The 21,307-nt window shown below is 46.2% G+C and overlaps 2 protein-coding genes across 3 annotated transcripts; both read right to left on the minus strand.

The window, feature by feature from the left end:
* Positions 1 to 2,203: 2,203 nt before the first annotated feature.
* LOC144247695 (uncharacterized) lies at positions 2,204 to 5,282 on the minus strand. Its single transcript, XM_077789125.1, has 2 exons — positions 3,779 to 5,282; positions 2,204 to 3,675 (listed from the first exon to the last, which is right to left on the minus strand). Exons 1-2 carry the CDS (start codon positions 4,656 to 4,658, stop codon positions 2,204 to 2,206), a joined length of 2,352 nt encoding a protein of 783 aa, XP_077645251.1. The 5' UTR covers positions 4,659 to 5,282.
* Positions 5,283 to 6,044: 762 nt separating this feature from the next.
* Positions 6,045 to 19,177, minus strand: LOC110483671 (leucine-rich repeat and fibronectin type III domain-containing protein 1-like protein). 2 transcript variants are annotated; one of them, XM_077789194.1, is made up of 3 exons: positions 19,074 to 19,177; positions 11,389 to 12,822; positions 6,045 to 6,703 (listed from the first exon to the last, which is right to left on the minus strand). In XM_077789194.1, the coding sequence occupies exons 2-3, from the start codon at positions 12,801 to 12,803 to the stop codon at positions 6,283 to 6,285; spliced, it is 1,836 nt and encodes a 611-aa protein (XP_077645320.1). In that variant the 5' UTR covers positions 12,804 to 12,822; positions 19,074 to 19,177; the 3' UTR covers positions 6,045 to 6,282. The 2 variants fall into 2 exon arrangements, with proteins under 2 accessions (XP_077645320.1, XP_077645321.1); XM_077789195.1 differs by lacking the exon at positions 6,045 to 6,703 and adding an exon at positions 9,525 to 9,690.
* Positions 19,178 to 21,307: the final 2,130 nt, after the last annotated feature.

The raw sequence follows: 21,307 nt of genomic DNA on the forward strand, positions 1-21,307 counted from the left end.
CCCCCCTTTTTCCTCCATTTTCCCTCCATTTTCCCCAATTTCCCCCATTTTATTCTCAATTTTCCCTCATTTTTCCCAATTTCCCCCCTTTTTCCTCCATTTTCCCTCATTTTCCCTCCATTTTCCCCAATTTCCCCCATTTTATTCTCAATTTTCCCTCATTTTTCCCAATTTCCCCCTTTTTTCCTCCATTTTCCCATATTTTCCTCTGATTTCTCCAAATTTTTCCTCCATTTTTCCCAATTTCCATTTTACCCTTAATTTTCCCTCCATTTTTCCCAATTTCCTCCATTTATTCCCCATTTTCCCAATTTTCCTCAATTTTCCCTCATTTTCCTGATTTCCCCCATTTTTTTCCCCCATTTTTCCCCCATTTATTCCCCATTTTCCCCAATTTCCCATATTTTTCCCCATTTATTCCCCATTTTTCCCATTTTTCCCCCACTTTTCCCTCATTTTCCCCCATTTATTCCCCATTTCCCCCTCAATTTTCCCTCATTTTCCCGATTTCTCCAATTTTTTCCTCAATTTTTTCCAATTTCCTCCGTTTTTCCTCAATTTTCCCTCATTTCCCTCCATTTATTCCCCATTGTTCCCAATTTTCCTCAATTTTCCCTCATTTTCCTGATTTCCCCCATTTTTCCCTCAATTTTCCCTCATTTTCCCAATTTTTCCTCCATTTATTCCCCATTTTTCCCAATTTTCCCCCATTTTCTTCCATTTATTCCCAATTTCCCCCAATTTCCCCCATTTTCCCACAATTTTCCCCATTTTTCCTCCATTTATTCCCCATTTTTCCCATTTATTCCCCATTTTTCCCAATTTTCCCCCATTTTCCTCCATTTTTTCCCAATTTCCCCCATTTTTATTCCCCATTTTCCCCCAATTTCCCCCATTTTTATTCCCCATTTTTCCCCAATTTCCCCCATTTATTCCCCATTTTTCCCAATTCCCCCCATTTTTATTCCCCATTTTTCCCCAATTTCCACCATTTTTATTCCCCATTTCCCCCAATTTTCCCCATTCCCATTTTTTTTTACGGAATTCCCCACCCAAACCCCCCGGAATTCCCCCAAAAAACCCACTCGGAATTGCGAAATTAAGAATTTTTATAACAAATCCTCGGAGCGTGAAGAATTCCGGCTTTTTTTTGGTTTTTTTTCGGGAATCCCAAAATCCTGAGAGAATTCCCAGCCGGATTCAGAAACAAAAAAATTCCCGGGATTTTCTTCTTTTTTTTCCTTTTTTTTTTGTTGTTATTTTGTCCTTTTTTTGTTTTTTTTTACCAAAAAAAGTCTCGGATCCAACACCGGAAAAACAAAACAAAAAAAAAAAACCTGAAAACCTTGGAAAAATCTCCCAAAAATTAAAAAAAAAAATTTAAAATTCCACCCGAAAATAAATTTTTTTCATTTCCCCACAAAAAAAAAACCCAAAAAACAAAAAATCCTCCAAAATAAATAAATAAATACTGAAATAAATAAATATTTGAATAAATACATAAATAAATACATAAATCTTTACAAATTTTTTAAAAATTAAAAACTAAAAAAAATCCAAAAATATCCCAGAAAGTCCTCAAAAAATTCCAGAAAGAATAAGAATAAAGTAAAATAAAATATGAATAAAACAAAATAAAGTAAAATAAAATAAAGCAAATTAAAATTAATAAAATTAAATTAAATTTACAAAGTAAATAACGTAAAGTAAAATAGAATGAAATAAAAATTAATGAAATAACATAAGAGAAAGTAAAATAAAAAATAAAATAAAGTAAAATAAATTTTTTAAAATAAAATAAAATATAAATATCAAAATAAAATAAATTAAAATAAAATAAATTAAATTAAAATATAAAAATTAAAGTAAAATAATATAAAATATAAAAATTAAAATAAAATAAAAAATTAAAATAAAATAAAATTTTTAAAATAAAATAAAATATAAATATCAAAATAAAATGAATTAAAATAAAATAAATTAAATTAAAATATAAAAATTAAAGTAAAATAAAATATAAAAATTAAAATAAAATAAATTTAAAAAATTAAAATAAAATAAAGTAAAATAAAATATAAAAATTAAATTAAAATAAAATAAAATATAAAAATTAAAATAAATTAAATAAAAATAAAACAAAATATATAAATTAAATTAAAATGAAATAGAAAAATTAAAATAAAATAATTAAAAGAAATTCAATTCAAAGCAAACCAAAGGGAACCGAAGCCGCCTGTGGGAGGGGCGGCTCGGGGGGATCCGAAATTCCCGCGGAAAAATTCCCACGGGAAAAATTCCCGCCGGCGTCCGTGGACGAGGAGCTTAAAAAAATAACTCTGAGGCCCCTGGGCCTAAAAACGGCGCCGGCGGCACCGGACGGAACCTCCGGGAGCTCCGGAACCTTCCGGAATCTTCCGGAACGGCCTCGGAGCGACGAGGAGTCCTTGGGAGCCACCAGAACCTTCTGGAAGCTCCTGGAGCCACCGGAACCTTCCGGAACCTTCCGGAACGACCCCAGAGCGGCAAAGAGTCCTTGGGAGCCACCGGAACCTTCTGGAAGCTCCTGGAACGGCCCCGGAGCGGTGAAGAGTCCTTGAGAGCCACCAGAACCTTCTGGAACCTTCCGGAACGGCCCCGGAGTGACAAAGAGTCCTTGGGAGCCACCGGAACCTTCTGGAAGCTCCTGGAGCCACCGGAACCTTCCGGAACCTTCCGGAACGGCCCCGGAGCGACGAAGAGTCCTTGGGAGCCACCGGAACCTTCTGGAAGCTCCTGGAATCTTCTGGAACCACCCCGGAGCAACAAAGAGTCCTTGAGAGCCACCAGAACCTCCTGGAACCTTCCAGAACCTTCCGGAACGGCCCTGGAGCGGTGAAGAGTCCTTGGGAGACACCAGAACTTTCTGGAACCTTCCAGAATGGCCCCGGAGCAGCGAAGAGTCCTTGAGAGCCACCGGAACCTTCTGGAAGCTCCTGGAACCTTCCAGAACCTTCCAGAACGGCCCTGGAGCGCCGCAGAGTCCTTGAGAGCCACCGGAACCTTCCAGAACCTTCCGGAACGGCCCTGGAGCGCCGCAGAGTCCTTGGGAGCTCCTGGAACCTTCTGGAATGGCCCCGGAGCCGCGCTGAGGCCCCGGGGAGCTCTTGGAACCTTCTGGAACCTCCACAGAATCCCTGGGGCACCACAGAAACCTTCTGGAATTTTCTGGAACCCCGGAGATCTGCAGATTCCCTGGGGAGCTCCTGGAACCTTCCAGAACCTTCCGGAACCCCGGGGGAGCCAGAGGGGCCTGGGAGCACTGCCGGAGGTTCTGGAGGAATTCGGGATGTTCTGGAGAAGTTCTGGAGGAGTTCCGGAGATTTTTGGATGGTTCTGGAAGCCTTGGATGGATCCAGACAGGTCCTTGGAGCAGTTCTGGAGGTCCTGGAGGAGTTTTGGATGTGCTGGAGGTTCTGGAGAAGTTCTGGAGAAGTTCCAGAGGTTCTGGATGGTTCTGGAGGCCTGGGGGGGGAGACAGAAGTGTCCCTGAAGAGGTTCTGGAGGAATTCGGGATGTTCTGGAGAAGTTCTGGAGGAGTTCCGGAGGTTTTTGGATGGTTCTGGAAGCCTTGGATGGATCCAGACAGGTCCTTGGAGCAGTTCTGGAGGTCCTGGAGGAGTTTTGGATGTGCTGGAGGTTCTGGAGAAGTTCTGGAGGAGTTCCAGAGGTTCTGGATGGTTCTGGAGGCCTGGGGGGGATACAGAAGTGTCCCTGAAGAGGTTCTGGAGGAGTTTGGGATGTTCTGGAGGAGTTCCAGAGGTTCTGGATGGTTCTGGAAGCCTTGGATGGATCCAGACAGGTCCTTGGAGCAATTCTGGAGGTCCTGGAGGAGTTTTGGATGTGCTGGAGGTTCTGGAGAAGTTCTGGAGGAGTTCCAGAGGTTCTGGATGGTTCTGGAAGCCTTGGATGGATCCAGACGGGTCCTTGGAGCAGTTCTGGAGGTCCTGGAGGAGTTTTGGATGTGCTGGAGGTTCTGGAGAAGTTCTGGAGGAGTTCCAGAGGTTCTGGATGGTTCTGGAGGCCTGGGGGGGGAGACAGAAGTGTCCCTGAAGAGGTTCTGGAGGAATTCGGGATGTTCTGGAGAAGTTCTGGAGGAGTTCCGGAGGTTTTTGGATGGTTCTGGAAGCCTTGGATGGATCCAGACGGGTCCTTGGAGCAGTTCTGGAGGTCCTGGAGGAGTTTTGGATGTGCTGGAGGTTCTGGAGAAGTTCTGGAGGAGTTCCAGAGGTTCTGGATGGTTCTGGAGGCCTGGGGGGGGAGACAGAAGTGTCCCTGAAGAGGTTCTGGAGGAATTCGGGATGGTCTGGAGAAGTTCTGGAGGAGTTACGGAGATTTTTGGATGGTTCTGGAAGCCTTGGATGGATCCAGACGGGTCCTTGGAGCAGTTCTGGAGGTCCTGGAGGAGTTTTGGATGTGCTGGAGGTTCTGGAGAAGTTCTGGAGGAGTTCCAGAGGTTCTGGATGGTTCTGGAAGCCTTGGATGGATCCAGACAGGTCCTTGGAGCAGTTCTGGACGTCCTGGAGGAGTTTTGGATGTGCTGGAGGTTCTGGAGAAGTTCTGGAGGAGTTCCAGAGGTTCTGGAGGTTCTGGAAGCCTTGGGATGGATCCAGACGGGTCATTGGTGCAGTTCTGGAGGTTCTGGAGAGGTTCTGGAGGTTCTGGAAGCCTTGGGATGGATCCAGAGGGGGCCTGGGAGCGCCGCCGGAGGTTCCAGAGGAGTTCTGGAGGGGTTGGACTGACTCCAGAAGGGTCCTTGGAGAAGTTCCGGAGGTTCTTGAGGAGTTGGAAGGACTCCAGAAGGGTCCTTGGAGTGGTTCTGGATCTCCTGGATCAATTCTGGATTCATTTTGGGTTTCCTGGACCAAATCTGGGCCGATCCTGGCCCTCCTGGACCGATCCTGGACCAATCCAGGACCTCCTGGAACAAATCTGGATTAATTTTGGGTTTCCAGGACCAATCCAGGAGCTCCAGGACCACTCCAGGACCAATCCAAGACCAAATCTGGACCAATCCAGGACCACTCCAGGACCTCCAGAACCAATCCAGGTCCAATCCAGGACCAAATCTGGACCAATCCAGGACAAAACCAGGACATCCAGAACCAATTTTGGATCTTCAGAACCGACCCAGGACCAATTCTGGATCTCCAGGACCTCCAGAACAAATCCAGGACCCATTCTGGATCTCCAGGCCCACTCCAGGCCCAGTTCTGGATCTCCAGGATCTCCAAGATCTCCATGCCCAGTTCTGGATCTCCATGATCTCCATGCCCAGTTCTGGATCTCCAGGATCTCCAAGATCTCCAGGATCTCCAGGCCCAGTTCTGGATCTCCAGGATCTCCAAGATCTCCAGGATCTCCAGGCCCAATTCTGGATCTCCAGGATCTCCAGGCCCAGTTCTGGATCTCCATTATCTCCAGGCCCAGTTCTGGATCTCCAGGCTCTCCATGATCTCCAGGCTCTCCAGGCTCTCCATGATCTCCAGGCTCTCCATGATCTCCAGGCTCTCCATGATCTCCATGATCTCCATGATCTCCAGGATCTCCATGATCTCCAGGCTCTCCATGATCTCCAGGCTCTCCATGATCTCCAGGCTCTCCAGGATCTCCAGGCTCTCCATGATCTCCAGGCTCTTCATGATCTCCATGATCTCCAGGCTCTCCATGATCTCCATGATCTCCAGGCTCTCCAGGCTCTCCATGATCTCCAGGCTCTCCAGGTTCTCCATGATCTCCAGGCTCTCCAGGCTCTCCAGGCCCACTCCAGGATCTCCAGGCTCTCCAGGCTCTCCAGGCTGTCCAGGCTGTCCAGGCTTTCCAGGATCTCCATGATCTCCAGGCTCTCCAGGTTCTCCAGGATCTCCAGGCTCTCCAGGCTCAGTTCTGGATCTCCAGGCTGTCCAGGCTGTCCAGGCTGTCCAGGCTCTCCAGGCTCTCCATGATCTCCAGGCTCTCCAGGCTCTCCAGGATCTCCAGGCTCTCCAGGCTCAGTTCTGGATCTCCAGGCTCTCCAGGCTCTCCAGGCTCTCCAGGCTCTCCAGGCTCTCCAGGCTCTCCATGATCTCCAGGCTCTCCATGATCTCCATGATCTCCAGGCTCTCCATGATCTCCAGGCTCTCCAGGCTCTCCAGGCTCTCCAGGCTCTCCATGATCTCCAGGCTCTCCAGGCTCTCCATGATCTCCATGATCTCCAGGCTCTCCATGCTCTCCATGCTCTCCATGATCCCCAGGCCCCCATCCCCATCAGGACCCCACCTCAGCTCCCTCCCCGGCCCGTCCCGTCGCCTCCGTCCTCTCCGTGGCCTCAGCCTTGGACGCGGACCGTCGGAGCGCGGCGCCGTTGGTCTGCGAGCAGACGTGGCGGGCGCCCTTGGGCGGCGCGGCGCGCGCCTTGTGCCGCAGCAGCAGCACCACGATGAAGGCGAGCACGGAGGCGGCGATGACGCCGCCCAGGCCGATGATGACGGTGGCGCCCGGCACGCGCGGCGGCGCCGAGCGGCACGGCCGCGCCGGCGGCCGCGTGCGGAAGCGGCGGCAGCCCAGCGGGCGCGAGGCCGGCAGCGCGCTGCGCGCGTCGCGGAACACGGCCAGCACGCACAGCTCGTAGGCGCGGCCCGGCGCCAGGTCCGACAGCGAGAAGGACGCGCTGGGCGCCGGGATCATCCTGCAACGACAGCGGGGATCTGGCTCGTACCAATTTTGGGTGATTTTCCCAATTTTCGGGATTTTTTTCCAATTTTGGGGGATTTTTCCAAATTTTTCCACCATTTTCCCTGCCATTTTCCCATTTTTTCCCACGATTTTTGGCCCTTCTTTCCCAATTTCCCAGCCCCTATTCCATCCCTTTTTCCCAAATTTTTCACCCATTCATCCCATGTCTTTGGATTCTTTCCCATATTTTTCTGCTTTTTCCCCATTTTCCCCACCATTTTTCATTTTTTTCCCATGGTCTTTTGCCCTTTTTTCCCTATTTTTCAGCCCCTTTCCCATCCCTTTTTCCCAAGTTTTTCACCCACTTTTCCAACCCTTTCCCACATTTTCCATCCCCATTTCCCAGCCCGGCCCGGCGCCAGGTCCGACAGCGAGAAGGACGCGCTGGGCGCCGGGATCATCCTGCAACGACAGCGGGGATCTGGCTCGTCCCAATTTTGGGTGATTTGCCCAATTTTTGGGGATTTTTTACCAATTTTGGGGGATTTTTCCCAATTTTTCCACCATTTTCCCTGCCATTTTCCCATTTTTTCCCACGATTTTTGGCCCTTCTTTCCCTATTTCCCAGCCCCTCTTCCATCCCTTTTTCCCAAGTTTTTCACCCACTTTTCCCATTTTTTTCATTGTTTCCCATTTTTTCTCCTTTTTTCCCAATTTTTGGGGGATTTTTGCCAATTTTCCCTGCCATTTTTCCATTTTTTCCCTTGCCTTTTGGCCCTTCTTTCCCTATTTCCCAGCCCCTTTCCCATCCCTTTTTCCCAAGTTTTTCACCCACTTTTCCAACCCTTTCCCACATTTTCCATCCCCATTTCCCAGCCCGGCCCGGCGCCAGGTCCGACAGGGAGAACGACGCGCTGGGCGCCGGGATCATCCTGCAACGGGAACACAATCCTGGCTTGTCCCAGTTTTGGGCCATTTTCCCAATTTTTGGGGATTTTTTCCCAATTTTTCCACCATTTTTACGACCATTTTTCCATTTTTCCTCATGATTTTTGGCTCTTTTCTCCCTATTTCCCAGTCCCTTTTCCATCCCTTTTTCCCAAGTTTTTCACCCAGTTTTACCATTTTTTTCATTGTTTCCCATTTTTTCTCCTTTTTTCCCAATTTTTGGGGAATTTTTCCCAATTTTGGGGGATTTTTCCCCAATTTTTCCTGCCATTTTTCCATTTTTTCCCATGCCTTTTGGCCCTTCTTTCCCTATTTTTCAGCCCCTATTCCATCCCTTTGTCCCAAGTTTTTCACCCACTTTTCCCAAGGTTTTCACCCACTTTTCCCATGTCTTTGGATTTTTTCCCAGATTTTTCTGCTTTTTCCCCATTTTCCCCACCATTTTTCTTTTTTTTCCCCACAATTTTTCACCCTTTTTTCCCTATTTTCCAGCCCCTATTCCATCCCTTTTTCCCAAGTTTTTCACCCAGTTTGACCATTTTTTTCATTGTTTCCCATTTTTTCTCCTTTTTTCCCAATTTTTGGGGAATTTTTCCCAATTTTTCCTGCCATTTTTCCATTTTTTCCCATGCCTTTTGGCCCTTTTTTCCCTATTTCCCAGCCCCTATTCCATCCCTTTTTCCCAAGTTTTTCACCCACTTTTCCCAAGTTTTTCACCCACTTTTCCAACCCTTTCCCACATTTTCCATCCCCATTTCCCAGCCCGGCCCGGCGCCAGGTCCGACAGCGAGAAGGACGCGCTGGGCGCCGGGATCATCCTGCAACGACAGCGCAATCCTGGCTCGTCCCAATTTTGGGTCATTTTCCCAATTTTTGGGGATTTTCCCCAATTTTTTGGGTTTTTTCCCAATTTTTTGGGGTTTTCCCCACCATTTTTCCATTTTTTCCCATGACTTTTGGCCCTTTTCCCCCTATTTTTCAGCCCCTATTCCATCCCTTTTTCCCAAGTTTTTCACCCAATTTTCCCAAGGTTTTCACCCACTTTTCCCAAGTTTTTCACCCACTTTTCCCAAGGTTTTCACCCACTTTTCCCAAGTTTTTCACCCACTTTTCCCAAGTTTTTCACCCACTTTTCCCAAGTTTTTCACCCACTTTTCCCAAGGTTTTCACCCACTTTTCCCATGTCTTTGGATTCTTTCCCATATTTTTCTGCTTTTTTCTCAATTTTTCCACCATTTTCCCTGCCATTTCTCCATTTTTTCCCATGCCTTTTGGCCCTTTTTTCCCTATTTCCCAGCCCCTTTCCCATCCCTTTTTCCCAAGTTTTTCACCCACTTTTCCAACCCTTTCCCACATTTTCCATCCCCATTTCCCAGCCCGGCCCGGCGCCAGGTCCAACAGGGAGAACGACGCGCTGGGCGCCGGGATCATCCTGCAACGACAGCGGGGATCTGGCTCGTCCCAATTTTGGGTCATTTTCCCAATTTTCGGGGATTTTTCCCAATTTTGGGGGATTTTTCCCAATTTTTCTACCATTTTCCCTGCCATTTTTCTATTTTTTCCCATGGTCTTTTGCCCTTGTCCCCTATTTTTCAGCCCCTATCCCATCCCTTTTCCCCAAGTTTTTCACCCACTTTTCCCAAGTTTTTCACCCACTTTTCCAACCCCTTTCCCACATTTCCCAGCCCGGCCCGGCGCCAGGTCCGACAGGGAGAACGACGCGCTGGGCGCCGGGATCATCCTGCAACGGGAACACAATCCTGGCTTGTCCCAATTTTGAGGGATTTTCCCAATTTTTGGGGATTTTTCCCAATTTTTCCACCATTTTCCCTGCCATTTTTCCATTTTTTCCCATGCCTTCTGGCCCTTTTTTCCCTATTTCCCAGCCCCTATCCCATCCCTTTTCCCAAGTTTTTCCTCCACTTTTCCCAAGTTTTTCCCCCACTTTTCCCAAGTTTTTCACCCACTTTTCCAACCCCTTTCCCACATTTCCCAGCCCGGCCCGGCGCCAGGTCCGACAGCGAGAAGGACGCGCTGGGCGCCGGGATCATCCTGCAACGGGAACACAATCCTGGCTCGTCCCAATTTTGGGGGATTTTCCATCTTTTTTCCATTTTTGGGGGTTTTCCCATGTTTCTGAGATTTTTTCCCATTTTTGGGGTTTTTTTCCCCATTTTTCCTGCCATTTTTTCCCATGATTTTTCGCCCTTTCTCCCCTATTTTTCAGGCCCTTTTCCCATGTTTTTCACCCAGTTTTCCCATTTTTTCTGCTTTTTTCCTTTTTTTCCCCGCCATTTTTCCTTTTTTTTTTTCCAATGATTTTTGAACCTTTTCTCCCTATTTCCCAGCTCCTTTCCCTTCTGTTTTTCCCATATCCCACACCCATTTTTCCCCCATTTCCCACCCATTATTTCACATTTCCCACCTATATTTTTACCTGTTCCATCCCCTTTTCCATATTTTCCACCCATTATTTCACATTTCCCATCCCCTTTTCCATATTTTCCACCCCTTTTGCATGTTATCCACCCGTTTTCCCCATTTCCCACCCCTTTTTTCACATTTCCCATCCCCTTTTCCATATTTTCCACCTATATTTTACCTTTTCCATCCCCTTTTCCATGTTTTCCACCCCTTTGCCACATTTTCCATCCCCTTTTCCCCATTTCCCACCCATTACTTCACATTTCCCACCTATTTTTTTAACATTTTCCATCCCCTTTTCCACGTTTCCCACCCATTTTCCCCCATTTCCATCCCCATTTCCCAGCCATTTTCCCCCATTTCCCACCCATTTCTCCCCATTTCCCCCCATTTCTCCCCATTTCTCCCCATTTCCCACCCATTTCTCCCCATTTCCCTCCCATTTTCCCCCATTTCTCCCCATTTCTCCCCATTTCCCACCCATTTCTCCCTATTTCCCCCCCATTTCCCCCATTTCCCCCATTTCTCCCCATTCCCCCCCATTTCTCCCCATTTCTCCCCATTTCCCACCCATTTCTCCCCATTTCCCCCATTTCTCCCCATTTCTCCCCATTTCCCTCCCATTTTCCCCCATTTCTCCCCATTTTCCCCAATTTCCCCCCATTTCTCCCCATTTCCCACCCATTTCCCCCCATTTCTCCCCATTTCCCTCCCATTTTCCCCCATTTCTCCCCATTTTCCCCCATTTCTCCCCATCCCCAACCCATTTCCCCCCCATTTATCCCCATTTCTCCCCATTCCCCTCCCATTTTCCCCCATTTCCCCCCATTTCTCCCCATTTCCCCCCCATTTTCGCCCATTTCTCCCCATTTCTCCCCATTTCCCACCCATTTCTCCCCATTTCTCCCCATTTCCCACACATTTTCGCCCATTTCCCCCATTTCCCACCCATTTCCCCCATTTCTCCCCATCCCCACCCCATTTCCCTCCCATTTTCCCCCATTTTCTCCCTATTTCTCCCCATTTCCCTCCCATTTCTCCCCATTTCCGCCCCCATTTCTCCCCATTTCTCCCCATTTCCCACCCATTTCTCACCCATTTCTCCCTATTTTCCCCCATTCCCCCCCATTCCCCCCCATTTCCCCCCATTTCCCCCATTTTCCCCATTTCCCCCCATTTCCCCCATTTCCCCCATTTCCCCCCCATTTTCCCCAATTTCCCCCCCATTTCCCTCCCATTTCCCCCATTTCTCCCCATTCCCCCCCTTTCTCCCCACCCCCCATTCCCACCGCCCCCAATCCCCATTTTCCCCGGCGCCAAACTCACCGGTAAACCAGGATCTCGTCTCCGGAGCTGTTGTACTGGATCTGGTACATCCTCAACCCTTCCAGCTCGTCCTGCGGCGGCCACCGCACCAGCGCCGACGTCGCCGTCACCTCGGCCACCACCACCCCCCCGGCGTCCCCGCGCTGCGCCTCGGAGTCGTTGGAGAAGCCGGACTTGGCCGAAACCAGGATATCGGACGGCTCCGGCCGCGCCGTCGCCGCCGCCTTCCTCCTCGCCCCGTCCTCCTCCTCCTCCTCGCACTCGGTGCCGTTGCCGTCCGGCACCACGCGGAGCTCCACGGGCGCCGTCGACTCGCCGGCGGCGTTGGAGGCGATGCAGGTGAAGGTTCCTTGGTCGCCCGGCGCCGCCTCCAGGATATCCAGAGTGCCGTTCTCGTAGGAGACCGTCCTGGAGGTGTTGGCCACCAGCTTGCCGTCGGGCGCGATCCAGCGCACGTAGGGCTCGGGGTCGCCCACGGCTTTGCACTTGAGGGAGGCGCCGCGGCCGACGGCGGCGGCCAGCGCGGGCGTGCGGTGGGTGATCATGGGCGGCTCGCAGACGAACTCCTCCTCGCGGATGCTCCAGAAGTATTTGCCCATCAGCTCGGGCGGCGAGGCGCACGTCTCCAGGTCGTCCTCGCGCGTCAGGCGCCGCAGCCACACCAGCTCGCAGTTGCAGTGCAGCGGGTTGCCGCCGAAGCTCAGCACCAAGGAGGTCAGCGGAGAACCTTTGGATTTGGCGTAAACGGGCACGCGGGAGAAGAGCGGGTCCGGCGGGATCTTCTTCAGCTTGTTGGAGGTCATGTCCAACCTGGCCAGCTTGTGGAGGTTGGAGAAAATCCCCTCGGGCACAAACTCGATGAGGTTGTGATCCAAGCTCACCGTGTTGACGTTGGACAGCTTGGCCACCGTGGCCCAAGGGACGTCCACCAGATTATTGTAGGACAAATCCAAATCCTCGATGGTCTCCAAGAAATCGTCCAAGGACCTGGGCGAGATGAAGCTCAGCTGGTTGTTGCTGAGGATCAAGTGGCGCAGGTTGATCAACCCCTTGAAGTGCTCCTCGTGGATGGACGTCAGGCGGTTGCTGTCCAGGTGGAGCGCGTGGAGGCCCTTGAGGTCGGCGAAGGCGTAAGGCATGATCTGGCTGATGGTGTTGCGCGACAGCGTCAAGTGGATGAGTTGGGTCATGTTGGCGAAGTCGCGCCTGCGCAGGACCGTGATGAAGTTGTCCATGAGGCGCAGCTCGGCCGTGCGCCGGTCGATGCCGGGCGGCACGAAGAGCAGCCCGGTCTTGGTGCACAGGATGGTGAAGGACGGCGAGAGGTTCTGGCACGAGCAGCGCCGGGGGCACGGCGGCGCCGGCGAGGCGGCCGAGGGCAGGAACAGGAGCAGAGGCAGCAGGAGCCTTGCCATCGTCGGGAAAAACGGGAATCTGGCAGGGAAAAGTGGGAAAAATGTGAGGAATTTGGGAGGTTCCGTTGGGTTTTGGGTGTAGAAACCGAGTTTTAATTCCGGGAGGTTGAGGGAAATCCCAAAGATGAGGAGGAAAATGGGAATCTGGCAGGGAAAAGTGGGAAAAAAGGTGAAGAATTTGGGAATTCCGTTGGGTTTTGGGGGTTGAAACCGAGTTTTCATTCCGGGAGGTTGAGGGAAATCAGTGGAGAGGGAAATCCCAAAGATTTCCTCCCAAAGAGGAGGAAAAACGGAAATCTGGCAGGGAAAAGTGGGAAAAAAGGTGAGAAACTTGGGAGGTTCCGTTGGGTTTTGGGTGTAGAAACCGAGTTTTAATTCCGGGAGGTTGAGGGAAATCCCAAAGATGAGGAGGAAAAACAGGAATCTGGCAGGGAAAACAGCAAAATTTGGGAAAATAATGGAGGAATTGGGGAGGTTCCGTTGAGTTTTGGGTGTTGAATTTTGGGGTTAGAACCGAGTTTTAATTCCAGGAGGTTGAGGGAAATCGGTGGAGAGGGAAATCTCAAAGTTGAGAAGAAGAAATGGGAATCTGGCAGGGAAAAGTGGGAAAAAGGTGAGGAATTTGGGAGATTCCGTTGAGTTTTGGGGGTTGAAACCGAGTTTTAATTCTGGGAGGTTGAGGGAAATCAATGAAGAGGGAAATCCCAAAGATGAGGAGGAAAAACGGGAAAAATCCATGGAAATCTGGTGGAATTTGGGAAAATAATGGAGGAATTTGGGAGATTCCGTTCAATTTTGGGGTTAAAACCGAGTTTTAATTCCGGGAGGTTGAGGGAAATCGGTGGAGAGGGAAATCCCAAAGTTGAGAAGAAAAATGGGAATCTGGCAGGGAAAACAGCAGAATTTGGGAAAATAATGGAGAAATTTGGGAAAATAATGGAGGAATTTGGGAGGTTCAGTTGAGTTTTGGGTGTAGAAACCGAGTTTTAATTTCTGGGAGGTTGAGGGAAATCGGTGGAGAGGGAAATCCCAAAGATTTCCTCCCAAAGAGGAGGAAAAACGGAAATCTGGCAGGGAAAAGTGGGAAAAAAGGTGAGGAACTTGGGAGGTTCCGTTGAGTTTTGGGGGTTGAAACCGAGTTTTAATTCCGGGAGGTTGAGGGAAATCCCAAAGTTGAGGAGGAAAAACGGGAATCTGGCAGGGAAAAGTGGGAAAAATGTGAGGAATTTGGGAGGTTCCGTTGAGTTTTGGGCGTCGAAACCGAGTTTTAATTCCGGGAGGTCGAGGGAAATCGGTGGAGAGGGAAATCCCAAAGTTGAGAAGAAAAATGGGAATCTGGCAGGGAAAACAGCAGAATTTGGGAAAATAATGGAGGAATTTGGGAGGTTCAGTTGAGTTTTGGGTGTAGAAACCGAGTTTTAATTCCGGGAGGTTGAGGGAAATCGGTGGAGAGGGAAATCCCAAAGATTTCCTCCCAAAGAGGGGGAAAAACGGGAATCTGGCAGGGAAAAGTGGGAAAAAATGTGAGAAACTTGGGAGGTTCCGTTGGGTTTTGGGCGTTGAAACCGAGTTTTAATTCCGGGAGGTTGAGGGAAATCAATGAAGAGGGAAATCCCAAAGATGAGGAGGAAAAACGGGAAAAATCCATGGAAATCTGGTGGAATTTGGGAAAATAATGGAGGAATTTGGGAGATTCCGTTCAATTTTGGGGTTAAAACCGAGTTTTAATTCCGGGAGGTTGAGGGAAATCGGTGGAGAGGGAAATCCCAAAGATGAGGAGGAAAAACGGGAAAAATCCATGGAAATGTGGAGGAATTTTGGGAAAAAATGGGATAAATCTGTGAAAATATGGAGGAATTTGGGAAAAAATGGGATAAATCTGTGAAAATATGGAGGAATTTGGGAAAAAATGGGATAAATCCATGAAAATATGGAGGATTTTTGGGGAAATGGGGATAAATCCATGAAAATATGGGGGAATTTTGGGAAAATGGGAAGAAATCCATGAAAATATGGAGGAATTTGGGAAAAAATGGGATAAATCTGTGAAAATATAGAGGAATTTGGGAAAAATGGGAGAAATCCATGAAAATATAGAGGAACTTTGGGAAAATGGGGAAAAATTTTGGAAAATGGAGGAATTTGGGGAAAATTGGGATAAATCTGTGGAAAAATTGAGGAATTTGGGGAAAACTGGGATAAATCTGTGGAAATATGGAGGAATTTGGGAAAAATGGGGAGAAATCTGTGGAAAAATGGCAGAATTTGAGATAAAACCAGGTTTAGGGTCAAGTTTTAATTCCAAGATGTTGAGAAAATCCCAAATTTGAGAGGGAAAAATGGGAGAGATCCATGGGAAAACAGGGAGGAATTGGTTTTATTATTTCTGGGTTTTTTTGGGATAATTTTCCCATATATTTTTAATTTTTTGGGATGATTTTCCCGTATTTTTTTGGTTCTTGGGATGAATTGTGTGTGGGGAAATCTGAATCAAATTTGAATAAATTTAAATAAAATTTAAAACGCTAATAAAAATAATTACTCTGAATATTAAACATCAATAAATGGAATAACAATCAATTTTACATTAAAAAGAATTCAGAAGAATGGATTTAAAATAATGAGTTTAAAAAACAATCATTAAAAATTAAGGTCAAGTCAAAATTGGAAAGAATTAAAAAGAAATGAAAAGTAATTAAAGAAATGTTAATAGAAAAATAATGAAATTAAAACAATAATGGGAATAAAGTAATGGAAATTAAAATAATTGAAAAAAAAAGAATAAAAAGAATAAAACCAAAATATTAAAAAGATTAAAAAGTCAAATAATGAAAATAAAATATTGAAACCAAGTATTAAAACTTAAGTAAGATCATTACAATTAAAATAATAAAAGTTAAAATACTGAAAATTAAAATAAGAGTTGAATAATAGAAATAAAAGAATGAATTTAAAATAAGAGATTGAAAAGAGTCACAGAAAAATGGATTAAAATAATAATTAAAAACTGAATTGGTAAGAAATTAATGTGAATAAATTCAGAATCATAATGGTGAAATTTAAAATGAAAATAATATTAATTATAATTTTAAAATGTGAATTAATAATCAGATCAAAATACAAATAAACTTAAAATCATAATAACCCCCTACAAATTAAAATAAATCAAGAATTAGAATAACATTAAAAATTAAACCAATAATTAATAAAAATAAAAGTAAATAATAATAATGAATTAATAAAATTAATTATTCATAATAAATATTAAAATATGAGAAATGAAAATTATTTCTGATTAAAATAAGAGAAAATTTTAATTCTTATTATTTGAATAGTAGAAATTAAACCAATAATTAAATAAATCCAATTAATTAAACCAATTATTAAATCAATCCCGGTGTTTAAACCGATTATTAAGTAAATCCTATTAATTACAATAAATAAAAAATTAATGATTAAAAACTAATTAAATGTAATCTTATTAATCCTCCAGGAATAAAAAAATCCAATTAATCCCAAAATCTCCCTAAAATCCCATTTTAGGGGGAAAAGTGGGAATGGGGAGGGAGGGGGGGGCAAGGTGAAAATTCCCAAAATTCCTGAGGGAAAAGTGGGAATTGAGATGTTCCAGGCCCAAAATTCCCAAAATTCCTGAGGGAAAAGTGGGAATTGGGATGTTCCAGGCCCAAAATTCCCAAAATTCCTGAGGGAAAAGTGGGAATTGGGATGTTCCAGGTCCAAAATTCCCAAAATTCCTGAGGGAAAAGTGGGAATTGGGATGGGCCAGGCCCAAAATTCCAAAATTTTAGTGGAAAAAAAGGAAGATTTGGGGCAGGCCAAGGTGAAAATTCCCAAAATTCCTGAGGGAAAAGTGGGAATTGGGCAGGGCCAGGCCCAAAATTCCCAAAATTCCTGAGGGAAAAGTGGGATTTTGGCAGGGCCTGGCCCAGAATTCCAAGATTTCTGAGGGGAAATTGGGATTCGGGGTAGGCCAAGGTGAAAATTCCCAAAATTCCTGGGGGAAAAGGAAGTGAGAGCACAAAATTCCAAGGTTTTGGAGGGAAAATCGGGAATTGGGAAATGCCAGGCCCCAAATTCCAAGGTTTTGGAGGGAAAATTGGGATTTGGGTCGTTCCGGGCCCGAAATTCCAAGATTTCTGAGGGAAAAAAATTCTCCAAGCCTCCCCTAATTCCAAGAAATTCACCCCAAAACTTCGGGAATTTGGGATTTTCCCAGTTCCAACCAATAAAATTCCTTTTTTTTAACCCCTAAATCCCATTTTAGGAATTTTTTTCCCCATTTTTCCAAGCCCCAGGTGAACATTCCCAAATCCAGGCGTGGCCCAAAACTCAGGGAAAAAAAAAAAATTCCTTTGGAACCGGAGAATCCAGGAGTTAAAAATCCCCAAAAAATCCCCAAAAAATCCCCAAAAATTGGATTTTTCCAGCTGGAAAATAATTCCTGGATTAAAAAATGTGGAATTCCGGCCTAAATTACATAAGGAAAAGGGGGGTGAGGGGGGAATTTTATCCAGGCGCCGGAAAATCCCGATTTTCCAGGAAAAAAGATGGAGCAACCCCGGAATGCTTTTTTTTAAAGGTCAGAACACCTCCAAAATGCCTTTTTTTTTTTTTTTCCCCTCAAAAAAAAATCAGGATTTTAATTCGGAAAAAGCAAATTTTTCCAGCTCTATCCACCACATCCCCCCTCGGGGCTGCAGAATTCCCGGGAAAAAAATGAAAATATTGGAATTTTGGGCTGGTTTGGAGTGAAAAAATCGGATTTTTTTTTTTTAATAGGGAAAAATCAGTATTTGATCCCGATTTTCCTCGGGGGAAAAAATTCCCGGTGGGAATCCTCAATGCCAGCGCCGTGCTCTGTCCCCTGGGGGGGTCGGGATTTGGGGGAAAAAATGGGAATTTTGGGGGATTTGAGGGTTTTTTTTTTCCAAGAAAATTCCAAAGCCGCAACGCGGGAAGGACGCGCCCAGCTCGGGGGAAAAACCGGGAATTGCAGGTGGCGGGAGAGGGGAAAAAACCGGGAAAAACCGGGAAAAAACCGGGAAAAAATCAATTTACAGGCATCCAATGGGGGGTTATCACGGGGATTTGGGGGAAATTTGGGGGAATTTGGGGAAATTTGGGGAAATTTGGGGAAATTTGGGGGAATTTGGGGGAAATGGCCGGGTGGGGGAGGGGAGGGAACACCTGGAGCGGGAACACCTGGAGCAGCCACACCTGGATGACAGGGCGGATTTATGGGATGCTGCAAGGGTTGGGAAAAGCTCCAAAATGCCCAAAATTCACCCCAAAAAAATCCCATAGAAAATCCTCTAAAAATCCATTGAAAAATGCCCGGAAACCCCCTTAAAAATCACTAAAAATCGCGAAAAAATCCCTAAAAACAGCCTAAAAATCCATTAAAAATCCTTTAAAGAATTCCCAAACCCCAAGGGGGTGGGGATCGCCCAAAATCCCCGAATATCCCAAAATAATAATAATTTAAAAATCCCTAAAAATCCCTAAAATTTCCCCAAACCCCAAGGAGCTGGGGACCGCCTGGAAAATCCCCCCCCATAAAAAAAATCCCCCAAAAATCCCTAAAAATCCAATTTAAAAATTCCCTAAAAAAATCCCCCAAACCCCAAAGGTTGGGGATCACCCAGGAAAACTCCAAAAATCCCAAAAAAACCCCAAAAATTCCCTAAAAAAAAATCCCCAATCCCCAAGGCCGGAGGCGCCCTCGCTTTTTCCAGGCAAGGGTTAAAAAAGCTGGAAAATTTGGGAGGGGTCGCGCTGGAAAAGCGGCGTTTTATCCCCATTTTATCCCCATTTTATCCCCATTTAATTCCCATTTATCCCGATTTTATCCCCATTTATCCCACTGATCCCGGTTTTCCTCCATTTTATCCCGTTTTCTCCCATTTTTACCCCATTTTACCCCGATTTTATCCCGATTTTCCGCTGCTTTAACCCATTTTATCCCGATTTTATCCCGATTTTATCCCCATTTAATTCCCATTTATCCCGATTTTATCCCCATTTATCCCACTGATCCCGGTTTTCCTCCATTTTATCCCGTTTTCTCCCATTTTTACCCCATTTTACCCCGAATTTTATCCCGACTTTCCGCTGCTTTAACCCGCTTTATCCCGATTTTATCCCGATTTTCACCCGATTTATCCCGATTTTCACCCGATTTATTTTGATTTCCCGCCGTTTTATCCCGTTTTTTCCCGTTTTTCCCGTTTTTCCCGGTTTTTCCCTCACCTTTCCCGCCGTTCCTTCAGGGGGGCGGCGACCCCCGCGCCCCCCCCGGGGGTCCCGAGCCTTCCATGGCCGGGAGCGATCCCGGGAGGAGCCGCGGGGCCAAAAATCCGCGAAAAAAAAGCAGGAAAAGGGGAAAAAATAAAAAAAAAGCAGGAAAAAGGAGGAGGAGGAGGAGGAGGAGGAGGAGCCGCGGGAGGGGGAGGGGCCGGGGAGGGGGAGGGGCCCCGCCGGGAATTTCGGGAATTCTTTCGGGGGTGGGATCGGCGGTTTTTTTGGGAATTTCTGGGGTTGTTTTTTTTTTTTTTGGGAATTTCTGGGATTTTTGGGATGGGAACGGCGGTTTTTTTTGGGAATTTCATTTTTTATGGGGATGGGATCGGCGGTTTTTTGGGAATTTCATTTTTTTGGGGGTGGGATCGGCGGGTTTTTGGGAATTTCATTTTTTTGGGATGGGATCGGCGGTTTTTTTTGGGAATTTCATTTTTTTGGGGATGGGAACAGCGGGTTTTTTGGGAATTTCATTTTTTTGGGGGGTAGGATCGGCGGTTTTTTGGGAATTTCAATTTTTGGGGGGTGGGATCGGCGGTTTTTTGGGAATTTCATTTTTTTGGGGATGGGATCGGTGGGTTTTTTGGGAATTTCATTTTTTTGGGGATGGGATCGGCGGTTTTTTGGGAATTTCATTTTTTTGGGGATGGGATCGGCGGTTTTTTGGGAATTTCATTTTTTTGGGGGATGGGATCAGTGGGTTTTTTGGGAATTTCATTTTTTTGGGGATGGGATCGGTGGGGTTTTTTGGGAATTTCTGGGTTTTTTTATTTTTTTGAGAATTTCTGGGATTTTTGGGATGGGATCGGTGGGTTTTTGGGAATTTAATTTTTTATGGGGATGGGATCGGCGGTTTTTTTGGGAATTTCATTTTTTTGGGGATGGGATCGGCAGTTTTTTGGGAATTTCATTTTTTATGGGGATGGGATCGGTGGTTTTTTTTGGAATTTCATTTTTTTGGGGATGGGATGGGTGGTTTTTTTTGGAATTTCATTTTTTTGGGGATGGGAACGGCGGTTTTTTGGGAATTTCATTTTTATGGGGATGGGATCGGTGGGTTTTTTTTGGGAATTTCATTTTTTTTGGGATGGGATCGGCGGTTTTTTTGGGAATTTCTGGGGTTGTTTTTTTTTTTTTGGGAATTTCTGGGATTTTTGGGATGGGATCGGTGGGTTTTTTGGGAATTTCATTTTTTTGGGGGGTGGGATCGGTGGTTTTTTGGGAATTTCTGAGGGGTTTTGGGAATTTCTGGGGGTTTTTGGGATGGGAATGGCGGTTTTTTGGGAATTTCTGAGGGGTTTTGGGAATTTCTGGGGGTTTTGGGGGTGGGATCAGCGGTTTTTGGGAATTTCTGGGGGTTTTGGGACGGGAATGGTGTTTTTTTGGGAATTTCTGGGGTTTTTGGGATGGGATCGGCGTTTTTTGGGAATTTCTGGGGGTTTTGGGATGGGATTGGCGTTTTTTGGGAATTTCTGGGCATTTTGGGATGGGATCGGTGGTTTTTTGGGAATTTTGGAGGTTGAGTGTTCCATTCTGTGGATTTCTGGGGTTTGTGGCATTCCCTGGATTCCTGAATCCTCAAAATCCCGGGATTTCATCACCTTCCTTCCCGAAATCCCAGCCCTCCTGGAATCCCCAAATTCCCAAATCTCTGCATTCCTAAATTCCCAAATTCCTGAATTCCCAAATCCCCGAATTCCTGAATCCCTAAATTCCCAAATTCCCAAATCCCTGAATCCCCAAATCCCCCAAATTCCTGAATTCCCAAATCCCTGAATCCCCAAGTTCCCAAATCCCCGAATTCCTGAATTCCTAAATTCCCAAATTCCTGAATCCCCAAATCCCCAAATCCCTGAATCCCCAAATCCCCCAAATCCCCGAATTCCTGAATTCCCAAATCCCCAAATCCCTGAATCCCCAAATTCCCAAATCCCCAAATTCTCTAATCCCCAAATTCTCAAATTCCCAAATCCCCAAATCCCGGATTCCCCAAGTTCCCAAATCCCCGAATTCCTGAATTCCTAAATTCCCAAATCCCTGAATCCCCAAATCCCCCAAATCCCCAAATCCCTGAATCCCCAAATTCTCAAATCCCCAAATCCCCGAATTCCTGAATTCCCAAATCCCCGAATTCCCAAATCCCCAAATCCCTGAATCCCCAAATTCTCAAATTCCCAAATCCCTGA

This window comes from Lonchura striata, chromosome 31 (assembly GCF_046129695.1).
Source record: "Lonchura striata isolate bLonStr1 chromosome 31, bLonStr1.mat, whole genome shotgun sequence".
Taxonomy (NCBI): domain Eukaryota; kingdom Metazoa; phylum Chordata; class Aves; order Passeriformes; family Estrildidae; genus Lonchura; species Lonchura striata.

Coding starts and splice junctions, on each gene's coding strand:
- LOC144247695 (XM_077789125.1), bottom strand. CDS start 4,658: ATGACCCGTCTGGATCCATCCCAAGGCTTCCAGAACCTCCAGAACCTC. Junction 3,676..3,778: donor CTCTGGAACTCCTCCAGAAC/ATCCCAAACTCC, acceptor CTTCTCCAGAAC/CTCCAGCACATCCAAAACTC.
- LOC110483671 (XM_077789194.1), bottom strand. CDS start 12,803: ATGGCAAGGCTCCTGCTGCCTCTGCTCCTGTTCCTGCCCTCGGCCGCC. Junction 6,704..11,388: donor GACGAGATCCTGGTTTACCG/GTGAGTTTGGCG, acceptor CTGTCGTTGCAG/GATGATCCCGGCGCCCAGCG.